Source organism: Rhipicephalus microplus, chromosome 4, assembly GCF_043290135.1.
Source record: "Rhipicephalus microplus isolate Deutch F79 chromosome 4, USDA_Rmic, whole genome shotgun sequence".
NCBI classification, from domain to species: Eukaryota; Metazoa; Arthropoda; class Arachnida; order Ixodida; family Ixodidae; genus Rhipicephalus; species Rhipicephalus microplus.
In genome coordinates this window covers 219,450,192-219,465,958 of record NC_134703.1, presented here as the reverse complement: position 1 = coordinate 219,465,958, position 15,767 = coordinate 219,450,192, and the positions used below count along the sequence as shown (strand labels likewise).

Here is a 15,767-nt window from a genome sequence, read left to right as displayed (position 1 = left end):
GTGTGACAACACTTTCAAAATGTTCATTGTTTTTAAGCACCTGTCCCTTAAATACTTGATGTGTGGGATGAAAGTTAGCTTAGTGTCTAATATGAGACCGAGAAACTTGTGCTCGGTCTTCACTGACAGAGGTTGACCATGCAGGTCAATGTCGGGGTCAGGATGGAGGCCCCTCTTTCGGCTGAACAAGACACAAGTGCTCTTTTGCGCGTTGAGTATAAAACCATTCTCGTTTGCCCATTGAGATACCTTGTTCAACCCTAGTTGAACTTGACGTTAACACATTGAGATGTTGCAAGATTTGTAATCAATCTGCACATCATCGACATATATGCAGTAAAAAATATTTCGTGGGAGAGACAGGTGCACGGAATTCATTTTAACTATGAAAAGTGTACAGCTCAATACACCTCCTTGTGGCACTCCTGTTTCTTGGACAAATACTCGAGATAAGACAGTGCCAACTTGGACACAGAATGTACGGTTGGACAGGTAGCTTTCGATAACTGTCAGCATTCTACCCCGCACACCTAAATGTGACAGGTCTCGCAATATGCCGAAGCGCCATGCAGTGTCATATGCCTTTTCCATATCGAGAAACACAGAAAGAAAAAATTGCTTATGAACAAAAGCGTCGCGAATTTGTGCCTCGATACGGACAAGGTGGTCAGTGGTGGACCGAGCCTCTCGAAACCCACACTGGTATGGGTCAAGTAGGCCACTAATTTCAAGGAAGTGCGTCAGGCGCCTGTTAATCATTTTTTCAAAGACTTTGCAAATACAGCTGGTTATTGCTATTGGCCTGTAGCTGGAAACTGAGGCCGGGTCCTTGCCTTGTTTTAGAATTGGGATAATGATAGCTTCCTTCCAGGCTGAGGGTAACTCGCCAGAAGACCATATCGCATTATAGAGAGAGAGGAGAGCTTTCTGGGTTTCAGTGGGCAGGTGTTTCAACATTTCATATGCCACACGGTCCGGGCCTGGGGCAGATTTATTGCAGCAGGCAAGTGAGGCCTGCAGTTCAGCAAAACAGAAAGGTTCCTTGTATGCCTCATGTGTTCTGGGCTTGCGCTCTAATATCTGTTTTTCTATTGCGGTTTTGTATCGTCGGAACGCTTCACTATAGTGTGTTGAGCTGGAGACCTGTTCAAAGTGCGCTTCGAGAGTGTTTGCCTGGTCTTCCAAACTCTCCCCTTGCGTGTTCACTAGAGGAAGCGAATGTGCTTCTCGTCCTGCCACCTTACCAACCATGCTCCAGACTCTCGACTCATCTGTGTATGAGTTAATGCCCGATACGAATTTGTGCCAACTTTCTCTTCCCGCCTGTCGGCGCGTCCTCCTTGCTTGCGACTTGACGTTCTTAAAGTTTACAAGATTCTCGGCTGTGGGCGAGTCTCTAAGCAACCTCCATGCCTTATTTTGTTTTTTTCGAGCATCACGGCACTCATTATTCCACCATGGGACTCGTCGTTTGCTTGACGGTCCACATGTTTGGGGAATACATTTTGCTGCTGCATCGACCAAGAAAGCTGTAAGTAGCATACAGCATCCTCTATGCTCAATGCCGCCATGTCAGTCCAAGATAATAAAGTCATTTTTTGAAACTTTCCCCAATCAGCTTTGTCGGTGAGCCATTTGGGAACTTGTGCAACACATGTATTTGTTATTGATGAGCTGATAACGATAGGAAAATGGTCACTACCATATGGATCATTAATAACTTCCCATTTAAGTAGAGGCAGGAGTGATGGGGATATTATGCTGAGGTCTATTGCTGAGTACGTATTGTTAGCAATGTTGTAGTATGTTGGCGCTTTCCGATTCAGAAGGCATGCACCGCAAGAAAAAAGAAGCTGTTCAATCAGGCGACCTCGAGCATCGCAGCGAGAGTCACCCCACATATTGCTATGTGCATTGAAATCTCCGAGAAGAATATAAGGTTCTGGAAGTTCGTCTATGAGGGACTCGAATTCATGCTTTTCGAGACGGTGTTGTGGAGGTATGTATAGAGAGCAGATGGTGACGAGCTTATTCAATAGAACTGCTCGAACAGCTACCTCCTCAAGGGATGTTTGTAATGTTAGGTGTGTGCATGCAATCCCTTGATTGACTATAATGGCAACACCACCAGATGGCACAATGGCATCGTTCCGGTCTTTCCGAAAGATAATGTAGTGACGTAAAAAGTTGGTGTGTTTCGGTTTCAGGTGTGTCTCTTGTACGCACAGCACTTTAGGTGTATGTTTGTGTAAAAGTTCCTGGATATCGTCGAGGTTTCTCAACAGTCCTCTGACGTTCCACTATAGTATTTGTGTCATTTTAATTTAGTGTGGTGCTGTGCATACAGAGGTGTTGCGTTAGTTTACAGGGCCTTTTGAGGGACCTGTGATTCGAGGTTTTTCTTTTTTGGCGCGCTCCAAGGAGTTGCGCCTATCCTTCGGCGTCTGAGGCGCCGGAGGAGTGGGATTTGTATCCATCACCTCGTGTGAGGTGGTGGATGGTGCCTGCTGGGCAGGCACATTCACTGAACTTTCGGACCTGACTGCGCCTGCAGTGGTCCGAGGTTCAGCAGACACTAGGGTCTGCCGGCCCTGTTTGTCAGGTGGCGGAGCAGTACAGGCTGCTCAAGCCGGGGGCGCTGGTGGCACGACCGCGGCCACACACTGTGTGGCATTCGCGGGTGCCGAGGCATGTGGCGCGGCGCCCCGGCGCGTCACATCTGCAAAGGAGGGATAAAATGGGTTGGGTATTGCGAAGCGTTGGCGCGCTTCTTGGAATGTGAGACTAAATTTAACTTTAAGTTCTACTATTTGTTTCTCTTTTTTCCATGCGGGGCATGATCGTGAGTAGGCAGCGTGATCTCCTTCACAGTTCGAACAATGAGTTGTTTCTGAGGTGCAGTTGTCTGATATGTGTTGAATGGATGCGCACTTTGCGCAAGTGGCACGCCCTCTGCAACTCTGCGATCCATGACCGAAACGTTGGCACTTGAAACATCGACAAGGGTTTGGAATGTATGGTCTTACACGAAGCTTACAATAGCCGGTTTCGATTGATTCTGGTAGGTCACTTGTTCCGAAGGTAATTATTACGTGTTTTGTAGGGGTCAGTTTGTTGTTGCGTCTTATTGTTATTCGTTGGACTTTGACCCCGTTCTGGTCCTGCCAACCTTCGAGCAGCTCACTTTCAGAAAGCTCAGTAAGATCATCATCAGAAATTACGCCACGGACAGTGTTCATGGACCTGTGTGGGCCCACCGAAACAGGGGTTTCCCCAAAGGCCACAAGCTTAGACAGCTTTTCATACTGAGCTTTGTCACGAACCTCCAGAAGAAGATCGCCACTTCCCATCTTTGTTACTTTGTAACCTGGGCCTATTGCTTCTGTGAGAGTTTTGAAAACGAGGAAAGGTGAAATAGCTCGGACTGTCTTCTTTTCGTTTTGACTGTGAATTACATGGTACTTTGGGAATGTGGGCTTTGGTGTGTTAGGCAAGAAAGTATCTTCGGTGTGTCACCTTTTTAGGGAGCGATCAGGAAGGGGGGGGAAAAGATTTTGCCATAAAATACAATAAAGTTCGGCGGCGATGGTGGCCACCCACCAGCGAGCCCAACAAGGGGACGCTACAAGGTTGACTAGTGAACACTTGGAGACGCCAGCCATGCATCGCCGCTATAACCGAATATAACTACCCAAGGTTGGGTAACTACACAGGGTTAACCCTCGCCGCCAGGAAATTCTGAAGTAAACGGAAAAGAGGAGAGGACAGGACAGATAAAAAGTAGAGATAAAGACGAAGATGTAGGAAGAGAGAGATAGGAAAAGGAGACTGCCGATTTCCCCTGGGTGGGTCAGCCCAGGGGTGCCGTCTACGTGAAGCCGGGGCCAAAGGGGTGTGTTACCTCTGCTGGGGGGCCTTAACGGTCCAATCACCCAGCGTCCGCTCAACCCCCAGGATCCCCTTTTCCCCGGACACGGCAAAGCCGCATACACTTAGGTAATGCATACTTTTTCCACCCACTGAACCTGCTCAAGCACAACTACCGTTCTACAGCCTGGCAATGCCCTCAAGCGTTTTGATGTAAAGGCTCTGAAATATTGTTAACACTTACAATGAGATGCAACTGTAGCAGAGTTCGAACAATTAATTTTGACTAAATGTATCATACTACAATCAGTACTCATTAAGTGCCCATGTGTTGTTTCTTTTCATGCAGTTTGCTAAAGAAGGAATTTACTTAATATATTTGTGCATATCAGAAAATTGCTCTTTAAACACTTGCGGTGCATTTCAAGACAGCTATAGAAAGTACTGCACACTGGCCTCAAAGACCACATGCCAGGAGTATGTCCTGTGCACTCGTCTAGGAGCACTTTGAGATTCTTTTCTACCTCTGTGTTGCTGGGATTCGTATAATACAAGCAGTTCAGTGAGGGAAAAACTATACTGAGAAAATGCGTGGAAGCACGAGACAGGGACTAACATGAAAGGTCAGAGCACTACTTTTGTCTGACGTTATATTTTTGCACCAACCGATAATTATATACCCAGCGGGCAGAAGTAACAGGAATAAATGAACATGCCGTGGGTCACATCGTTGAACCAAGCATTGTGCACACAGTGTTAACACATTGTAGCAAAAAATCCATGTTAACCACGACAAAGCAAGACATTGGATTTCCTTTCGGGAAAGCGAAAGAAAAGGTTCACTGACGAAATCTTTTTTTAATCACGCAATTTCATGGGCCTCCACAATTTCATTTGTCATCTTACCATGTGCTTTACACATGATGTAAGTGTTTTCAAACAAGGGCTTGCAGCCACAATCTTGGCAATGAATATCAAAATGTCCCTAGATTGCTTTCATGACATTGTATTGATGCTCTTTTAGCCTACAAATATTACTTCTGCCGGTCTGAATAATATAGGTACTTGTACAGAAGAGCGGAACGGCATACACAAAGTTGCGAGCACAGGATCTTCATGTAGTTTCGAAGAACGATTCATGTAGTCTTGACTCGACTGCCTCTAACATCATAAGCTCATTCACAGAAGTCCTGTCCCCTTTGGTACTGATGCATGGAGTACCCAATGGCTACTTTATTGGGTTTTTAGACTTTATTTTTCACCACAAAAAGGTTGCTGGAGCCATTAGCCAAAAAGGAATAAGCCCATCCTGCCGTTCTCTTCTGTTCATTCAAAGCTCGCAAAACGTGCAATGGTTCATTATTCTTTTAGTATTTCCCTAATGTAGTTTTGTATTCACAAGGCAGAAAGCAGTTATCTGGATCCGACAAAGTGCTTAATAGACTCGAGGTACACATTAGGTATGCTCAGCTTCGTCACAGAGGGCTTGAGCAAAAAGCTTTCAGATTCGTCAAAGGTCAACGCACAACTAAGAAAGTTGCTGTTGTGCCATAAATGCACCTTGGAAGAATTGCTGGAAAGTGAGGGGTGGACATGGTTTTTTCCGCTCCTAAGCGGCTTACGAAGTTATGTCACAAAGTAAATTCACAAAGTAGCAGTGCAAACGCATTTCACATCAAGCATTGAACAAACCTGTGCTCGCAAAGTTGTTAATGCCATTCCGCTTTCCCATTAAAGAACCTATATTGGTTGGATGTATTAATAAGAGCATCAATACAACATCACGAAAGCAATCTCAGGACATTCGGGCATTCATTGCCGAGATTGTGGCTGCAAGCCCTGGTTCGAAAACCCTTCTATCTTGCTTAAAGGCCAACTGTGGTGATATTCAAGGGGAGATGCGGGTCGAAAAACGCGAGTTTTTTTTCAAAATTACCGATCTTTTATTTTCGCCTGTTTTGATAAGATTAGTACCTCTACTGTTCTGAAAAAAATAATACAGGTCGAGACTTAACTGGAAATGCTTTAAAATTTCTTCTAAAGAGCACAAGGTGCCTGTTAAAAGGTCGAAAGTGTGCAGTCTTCGAGCACCTTGCCGCCGATAATGCGCCGTCGCTAGCCATTGTTGATCGCATGAGTCGAAGAGTCGAGCCTCAATCTTCAAATAACAACAGTTTCTCTCGCTGATGCAGCGCAAGAAATAATAACAAGAATCACTCTTCTGCGCGTTTTTCAAGCGCCGCGACTGGCTTATCACATGGTACGAATCGGGGACCGCCATTGGCCGCTGCGCGCCTGTATGTGCTGTGAAACCTATTTGTGGGGTCCATGTCTTGTCGAGCAGTACAGCTGAACAATGCTTTTCTTGTGTAACTATCTCCATTATGAATGAAAAAAAGGCATTGCTCACAAGTGAAAGCAGTTATGCGGCGCGCTGTGTAGGAATAGGCTACGAGCAGCTGGTGCGATTTGCGGCAGTTGTTGGCTTGCAAAAACCAATGCATCAAAATCATTCATACCCGTCAGCCGGAAAGTTCGTGATGCGGCAATGGATGACGTCAGCGCCAATCTTGAGAGGTCGAAAGAGCTCGCAGTGAGAGAACTTAGCAGGGACGACGTTGCCATTATGTACGACGGTATGTGGCACAAACATGGCTGCAAAATGGCATGACACTACTTAGTTGGGATTTCGCAGTCCTGTCAAACTTCTTCCTAGCTTGCACTTGGGACAAGGCTCTGCCAGATAGAGCGGAAGTTTGGCAAGCGTTTCATGGCCCTGTCTGTGAGCGAAATATCTGTGAGGAGTTGACTCGAAAACGCTGAGAGGGACAAACTCATGGTGCTGGCGTATTTTAGTCGCAGTGGCCACTACAAGAAGGATTGTTCTTTTTGGTGTGCAAATTTCATCTGATTTAATAATATCTTTCATAAAGAAAAACACAATTTTAACTTTAAAACTCTTTTTTCTCAAAACACAAATTTTGCCATTTTTTTCATTGTGCCCCTCTTTTTTCGGGCACTTCTAGTGTTCGGATCTGCAGGAAATTTTGCCCAATTTTTTTCCAAAGTATGACAATTGCAATTATCTAGTATTTTATTGTGTATTAAAAAAATTGTATGTATACCTTTACTAGGGTAGGTGAAATATAGACTTTCTACGTCTATTATTTTTCACCCGTATAACATATTTTGTATGTGCTTCGGAATTAGTTATTTGCACTCTACACTTTATTGGAGGCATTATGAACTATGAATGGTAAAAAATTACATAATTTTAGGGATGAAAAGAGGGGGGGGGGGGGACAAAAGGATTAAGGTTTTCACTTTGTCATGTTGCAGGGCTAAAAGTGTGTAACTTGCAAGAAAACTAATTATATATTTGAAATAAACATAAAAAGTTCCATATCCAGCTTAAGTTTCATGGCTCTAGGGTGAATATTAAAGAAAAAGTGTCTTCGAGCAGCATCTCCCCTTAAAGGTCAATGGATCTCAATGAAATTCACTGGGTACGCTCATTTGCACATTCATGTCGAATTCCAGGCATGAGAGTGTCACAGATTCTTTTCAAATGAAATTTACAGCTTGCCTCCAAACCATCACCTCGCTTGCCAGAGTTAATGGCAACATATGGTGTGTGACGATTTCTGCCTGGCGGAATTTACTGAACTAATGTGGCACTGCAGCGTCTGCTGCACTGCTATAGATTGTGGGGGTTTAGCCAGTGCTTTCTTAGTTGAGCGTGCGATTTTTTTTACTGTGTTGGTGGGCGTGCGATAGGTGGCAAGTGGTGTTGCATTGTGGGCAAATTCGCCATACATTTACTATAGCATAAGCATTTTAGCTGATCGCCGCAGGCACAAACTTGGATGACATGAACAGGTAGTGCCATCTGACGGCATTGGCAGCAACAAGGCAGGTTTGGACAAAGGATTACATCACCCGTAGATATGCACTCGGGTTTTCATATTGTAGATTTTTGCTAATTAAAATTATTTTTTAATTCGATGAACACTTCAGCTATCGGGTGCTTAACAGTGTTTCAAGGACATACAAGCACTATTGTCTTGACATGGTAAAAAAATCGCCGGAGTTGGCCTTTAAAGCACATGGTAAGATAACAAGAGAAATTGTAAGGGTCTTTAAAATTGTGAGATTAAAAAAATATTGTGTTAACCAACCTTCTGTTTCTCTTTCCCAAAAAAAGATTCAATCTCATGCTTTGTTGCGGTTAACAACTTTTTTGCTATGGCATGTTCACACTTTGCGCACAATGCTTGGTTCAGCAATCTGACCAAGTCATGTGTTCTTTTATTCCTGTTATTTCTGCTCACTTGGCATATATTTAACAGTTGGTGTGAAAACGAAATGCTCTTTGAAAGTAGCGCTGTGTCCTTCCCTGTTTGTAGTGTGTTCATTAAGTGTGTGTAAGCACACACTTAATGGATGTGAACCCACTAGTTCACCAACGTGTTTGAGATATATCTGCGGTTTTCTGGCTGCGAAAATAGGGGTTCCCCTAACCACATTGCAGCAGCTGTGGGAGAGTACTTCTGAAGAAATTCAAGAGCAAACGAAAGAAGCCGTGGAGACAAAAATGTAGGGGTCCCACCCCACATGCATAAAGACTTTGCAACGGGTACTGTCTCGTTCGTCTTCACAGCCCCACATCAGCCCAAATGTGCCCCAAGGTGTGCAGAAGCAGCAACGAGGGGACTCCCGGCTGTGGAACGAAACATGCCAAGCGATACGTGCGGTCTACGAGATGCCCCTAACATGTGGCCAAGTTTACATTGGTCAGGCAGGGCACTGCATAAGCCAGCGTGCCAAGGAACATGAACGGCGATAAGTCGGAATTATACCACAATCTACCTACCCATTTCAGCACTTATAGAAAATGAAAATCCTAAACAAAAACAGATTAGTCCACAAATGTATCAGAGACATTTTTCATCATACAGAAAGAAGACAGTGGTGTCAGCACCATATCTGTATCATTGAGAGTCTTTGAGAAACTAAAAATAAAGGTGATAACTGGCAAGAGAAAAAAATCCCTATCTACTGTGCTTCATGACTGTGTATGCAATCGTTGCCTTTTATTAATTCGAGATGCAATGCGTGTCATTTCAATCGCAATAGTCAGTGCCCGTCATGTCATGTTCTCTGTACTGCCCTCATCAATGAAGCGGTACAATATTTTTTAATTAAAGGTATATTAAAACGCTTATTTTCTTAGCTAGTTCAATGTGCGTTTCATATAGCTCACTTTAGTCTGCCTCATCCTACATAGCGCTTTAAATTAAATATCAGATGTAACGATGTGACAGCGTATCATTTCCTGGTGTTCTACTCCATGATAACCTTAAATTCCATCTTCATATAGTTCACGTTAGAAAAATGACAGCTTGCAACATTTGCATAAATCAGAAATGGTTTTATTTTGTCATCGAATCAATTACGAAAATTTGTGTATACTTAAGGTTCGCTCATAACTTTCTTATAAAGCACTTCATTCTCTTTACTTCGCTTTCATACATTCGCATATCGCTTCCTGTATTGCTTCATGGGGCAATACTTATCAGTGTCATCTTTCATCCTTACAGCATTTACAAAACGGTGCCCTTCGCATTATTTTTAACTGTGCTTGCGACATTAACATTACTCACCTCCTCTATTGTAATAACATCTTAACCGTTAGCAACATATTTAGATTTAGTTTAAGTGTTTCTGCATGAACAAATAACACAAACTTTCTATTAACTTCACTGAATACCTTTCTATTAATTTCACTGAATCTGAACATTTAGTTAATACTAACACTGCCAGGTTCGCAGCAAACAACTTCCTGCTTCATAAGGTTCATGCTAACCATGCTAAATCATCTGCACTCTTCTGTGCCATCTAATTATGGAACTCCCTACCCTCATCACCAAAATTTCTCTGATTTCCTTTAATCAGAGAAAGAAAAAGGCGAATAATTTCAATTCTTACTTTCACTCTGTTTTTAGCACTGATAACCTCCGAAAGATTACACCGGGTTCCCGTCACGATGACCAAGGCAGATCACTTCCGTCGTTAAATATGACAGTACCTGGCATTCTTTCACTGCTATTAGACCTTGATGAAAAGAAAAGTAGTGGCCCAGACGAAATACCAAACACCTTCCTTAAACGCTATGCTGAACCCATTAGCAAGTACCTCCATCTCATATTTACAAAGTCAATTAGCGATTGCCGTCTTCCGGCGGAGTGGAAAATCGCGAAAGTTGTGCCAGTGCACAAATCTGGTGATACTTCTATCCCAACGAACTACCGGCCAATTTCTTTAACTTGCACTAGTTGCAAAATTCTCGAGCACATTATCTTAAAGTTATTAACCAAGCATGTAGAAGAAAACAACCTCATCTCTCTTTCTCAGCATGGGTTCAGAAGTGGGCTATCTACTGTCACTCAACTTGCAGAGGCTATACATGACTTCGGGCTGGCAATAAATGAACAATCACAAATCGATGTAATTTTTTTAGATTTCTCTAAGGCCTTCGACCGCGTGTCCCACTCTAAACTCATCACTAAACTCATAGACAAACTAGGCAATGGTCCAATAGTTGAATGGATTAGTGATTACCTTTCAGACCGCTACCAGTTTGTGCACTATAATGGACAAAATTCTGACACTGTTAAAGTTCTTTCGGGCGTTCCGCAGGGATCCGTTCTCGCTCCGCTCTTGTTCCTGTTATTCATAGATGACATTGTTGAATCAGTAAACGTTAAAATTAGACTGTTTGCAGATGACTGCATGATTTACAGTGAAATCAAACACATTGACGATCAGGTTGCCCTTAACGATTCCCTAAACAACGTAGCCCAGTGGTGCCATGATTGGCAGATGGTTATTAATTCCGAAAAAACGGTCGTGATGAACATAAGCAGAAAGAAAAACAAACTATTATTTCCATACTCACTTAATGGTGTCACCCTTCGCACAGCAACTCAGTATAAATATTTAGGGCTTCTAATATCATCTGACCTCAAATGGACTGCGCATATACATCAGGTGACGAAAAAGGCAATAAACAAGTTGATTTTTCTAAAACGGACCCTACGCTACGCTACCACAGATACCAAGCGCTTATCTTACATTTCCTTTATAAGACCTATGCTAGAATATGCGAATATAGTGTGGTTTCCTTCAACAAATACTGACATAGCTTTGCTCGAGAGCGTACAGCGCAAGGCGGTAAGATTTATCTTTAACCGCTATAGGCGAACGGATTCCCCTTCCGAGCTTCTGCTCCGAGCAGAGCTACCTACGCTTCGCGATAGAGCAAAAATACATCGGTTGAAGTTCTTTTATCAACTGTTGCACGGCCACTTTAAAACTAATGCCTCCGTCTTCACTACTATAAAAGAAAAAGGGAAAGTGCGCCAAAAACACGACCTCATCTTCAAAGAATATTTCTGCAGTAACAATACCTTCAGGTTTTCATTTTTCCCTCGTGTAATAAGAGAATGGAATGCGCTTGATCCAGATACTGTAGCACAGCCAACACTTCAAAAATTTTTAGAAAGCGTTGAAAAACTCATGTCTGTGCTCCCAAGTTCCAGGTGTTAACCTAATTGCGTTCGGGAGAAAGCATCCACACTCTAACATTTTATTTTATTTTCTTCATCATTTGGTTCAAGGCAACTAAGCCTGTATGATGTATACATTACTTATTATCATGATCGCGCGTTTCTTATGTACTCTTCTTGTATTGCCACTATATTGCCTTGCTTGTATAATGTTTGTATCCTTTCCACTCCTGTAATAACCCTCAAGGAGGGTTGACAGTATTTTGTAAATAAATAAATAAAAAAAAATAAAAAAGTCATTAAAGCATTATTTATTAAATTTAGGAAGCTCTTTTACTTAGGTGTACCACATTCGTTCCTATATATTGTACTAATTACTGGTGTTTTATTAAAATGTCTTTGTTTTGCTTTTTCTAGTTTAGGCATTCCTTGTTAATTCAGTTGTTCTAGAGTTGTGGGGCTTTTAAGTTTACTCATTATATATTGTGTTTTTTTTTTATTTTTATATGACTTTTTGCTTTTCATATTTTTTTTCCAGTTCTGGCTCCTGTTATACTTTTATTCAAATGTAACTATAATCGAGGGTCCCATTGCAGTCACATACTTTGGGACCCTCGCCTGTATATTTTATACTTTGTATTTACTCTTTCTGTCTGAATAAAACTAATTTGATTAATCGATTGATTGATTAATGTGAGGGAAATTACGATGTTCTGAGTGTAACGAGAACGCATTCCTTCCGCAATAAAAGAACTTGTAGGAGAACTTATTTTACCTTCGCGAAGGAACAATGAATTGTTCCTGTTTTAAAGAAACATGTATAACACTGACACATCCAGAGTTGCAAGTCACTTGGCAGATCAGAACCGAAAAATGTGTCTGCAAACTATATCTTGAAATACGAGCATTTCTAGTGCCATAGTGAATATTTATGAAGCGTTTAATTTACAGCATCGCGTGTCACCGTGAGCGCTGTAATTTCTGATCAGCATGAATTGCGACACTTATCCAACGTACGGAAGCCTGCAGCCAGCTTGTTGACGAGGAGCAAAGCTGGTCCTTAAAGAATGGATGAATCGACCCGTGAAAAACTTTTCTTTTCTTTTCAGCTGATAATGTTTCATACGTATTTATTGTTCGCTTCACATAACACAGTAACGAGTTATGCCATAATGTGAATTAGTAGCACACTGTGTCAATGTTAGGCTTCGATTGACACAGCCCATCATACTGTCATCACAAAAGCGATGCTCGATACAACAAGCGAGTGAGAACATAAGGTCCTGCGAGGGATGTCAGCATGTTACGACCACGGATGCGAGCGCATTGAAACCGTCGAGAAAAAGGTCAAGCCTGCGGCGGCGCGCCCATGCCGGCGTGAGGGGCGACTGGCACACACAGTGCCATCCGGCGCATGCCACTCACAAGTGGAGGCCTCATAAATGCCCATTATTACGCTTTGTGCCTCGAACGCAACCGAAAAACAAAATGCGCCGACTGTTTCCAGCAACAAACGTTGCCACAGCTGTGTCAACAGTTTGCGAAAACCCGGTTTTCTAGAGCCAACAGCTTATAAAAAAGGTTCGACCATACTTGACCGCCCCGTGCCTATGGGAAATCAATTACCGACACAGCAACCTAAGCCCAAGAAACGGTAATAAAACAGTGAAATTGCTTCTTACCAGCGGCTGATGCGCGGACGATAGCCCTCTCACGGCAACACCCCACAACCACTATGGCGAATGTGACGTCACCGGAAGCTCGCTCATTTATTATTGTTTTTTCTCTCTCGCGATCGTGAGTGGCAACCGAGCAACCGATAACGGAGTTTGCTGCAAGTTCCGTGAAATACTCGAAAGGCAAAAATGATGTCGCCTAGGTTTGCGCAGTCCGTTGAGCACCACTAAGGCAGCCGTTGAATAAACACGAGCAGGCACAAACTTCTCCCCGACCAACACCCGATACGTTTGAGCCGCGCCGCCTTATATGGATGGAGAGAATTGTGAGCGCCGCAGTACACAGTCGGGCTGCGTGGGATAGCAGCGCAGCTTTGTAGGGACATGGAAGTGGTGACTGCAAATCAGTAGCCTTCATGGCTTGTCTGCGCAGATTATTCAGAATGGGAATTTCAAGAAAAAAAAAAAGCATCACTAGCTGTCACTCGTTGCCGTGTATGAAAAACGTTGCACAGATCTATAGTGAAAATGCGCTAGCTGATCGTGGCAATAAAAGTAGTGATAGCTAATGAGCTCGGAAAACGAGTGAAACTAGCTGGGTCCTCCCTTTACATCCTAATCAGCATAAACCTTCAATGTAGCGCCAGTTTTCGCAGGCGTGTGGTTGCCGCCACATTGCTCCGCAATGAAGAAGCAAATAAATACATGGTTACATGAGCATGCAGATAGCATGACGGGCTCACCTGTCGAGAATCATCGTCGACGTTCCGGTGCGGCTACGAAGTTTCTGCGGTAGTCAAATGCGCCCACGGCTGGGCGTGGGCGTCGAGCGGAGGAGCAGACCGGATCTGGGGCGGCTTTCTATTTATTTGCAAGGAACAAGCGCGAAAATACGAGAGAATATCGGCGCTCACTCCCAACTGAAATTTTTATTTCACAGCAAAAAGAATAAGAACAGTTCCTGGACAAACATGGTAACCATCACACATGTGGTCAAGTTTCATGGTTTGGGTGAAAAGGGGGTAACAAAGGATGAGATGACGACAGCTAGACATGACAAACGAAAATTGATTGGATTGAACTCGATCATGCTCGACTGCTCGTGTCGTTGGTGCGCACAAGTTGTCATCCTTCCAGTCAGATTTTGCCACGTCGGACGAGGTGGCGCAGGCAATAGGCAGACAAGCTGTAGCCCAAATGTAGCCAAAGAGAAAAAAAAAAGCGCTGCAACCAAATACAGCCATTCTTATTGGTACTGTTATTAAATTTATATTTTCGCATAAGACACACACACACACACACCACATATGTATATATATATATATATATATATATATATATATATATATATATATATATATATATATATATGTGTGTGTGTGTGTGTGTGTGTGTGTGTGTGTGTGTGTGTGTGTGTGTGTGTGTGTGAGATATAACAGACAGTAATGCCAAGGAATGTACAGGGGAAGTTATTAGAACCAATGGAATGTAAATAAGAAGAAAGAAAAGTGAATGAAAAAATTACCAGCTGTGAGCAGGAATCGAACCCACGACCCATAACGCGTTCGATGCTCTATTCGAAGGTCGTGGGTTCGATTCCTGCTCACAGCTGGTAATTTTTTCATCCACTTTTCTTTCTTCTTTCTTCTTATTTACATTCCATTGGTTCTAATAACTTCCCCTGTACATTCCTTGGCATTACTGTCAGTTATATCTCATTAATATTGTATTAAACCACGGAAATACGAGCCCTTAGGTATACACTTCTCTCCTTCTCTCCCCTATATATATATATATATATATATATATATATATATATATATATATATATATATATATATATATATATATATATATATATATATATATATATATATATATATATATATATATATATATAACCAGCCGTGAGCAGGCCTGCTCACGGCTGGTTATTTTTTTCACCCATTTTTCTTTCTACTTATTTACATTCCATTCGTTCTAATAACTTCCCCTATACATTCCTTGGCATTATTGTCTGTTAGATCTCATTGATATTGTGTCAAAACCCGGGAAAACGAGCCCTTAGGTATACACTTCTTTCCCTTATTCATTAACGAGGGTCTCGTACTGGCAGACTTGGTGTCATTAGGTTGTATACGAGGGACTATTGGTCAGCTCCCCGCTCGTAATAAGTTCGCGTGCTACGTGACGCCACACATGCGCATTAAAGGGTGTTTCACACCCACCGCTTGGCTACAGAGGGCGCTGACTGACGCCCTCACTTCTAAATTCACACATATATAATATATATATAACGTTCTTTTTTGTACAACCTGTCATCATTGTCTGAGAGAATAATATATGGCTACAATAAAAACAAGGACAAATATTATTTCAACACTTTATTACTATTTTATAAAATCACAATTCTGACCAATCCTCCAGAGGGGGTGCATGTTCCAAGTGTACACCAACTAGTCCAAACGAAAGCGTTAAGTCTATAAAAGCTTCTGATTCACGATGTGAAAGTAGATATATATTCAGGCGCTTCAATGTATTCTTCATACGTAGTTTGAAAGAAAAGAAACGAAAATAAAAGTAACTTCTCCAAGCTACCTATCACTGGTCCGTTGCTTTTGCAAAAGGGCCTTTTCATGCAAGATGTTAGTTTTCA

The 15,767-nt window shown here is 42.5% G+C and overlaps 1 protein-coding gene across 3 annotated transcripts in view; it reads right to left on the bottom strand.

Moving 5' to 3' along the window:
- rhea (Talin_middle and talin-RS domain-containing protein rhea) overlaps positions 1-13,985 on the bottom strand; it is a 908,869-nt gene extending 894,884 nt beyond the window's left edge. Inside the window, exon 1 of one of the 3 annotated variants that reach the window (XM_037423602.2) lies at positions 13,855-13,985. In XM_037423602.2, the coding sequence (XP_037279499.2) occupies positions 13,855-13,868 (14 nt within the window). In that variant the 5' untranslated portion in view covers positions 13,869-13,985. Of the gene's footprint in view, positions 1-13,117; positions 13,219-13,854 lie in introns of those variants that run through there. The other 2 variants (XM_037423605.2, XM_037423603.2) reach the window with 2 other exon arrangements.
- Between the last annotated feature and the right edge of the window lie 1,782 nt (positions 13,986-15,767).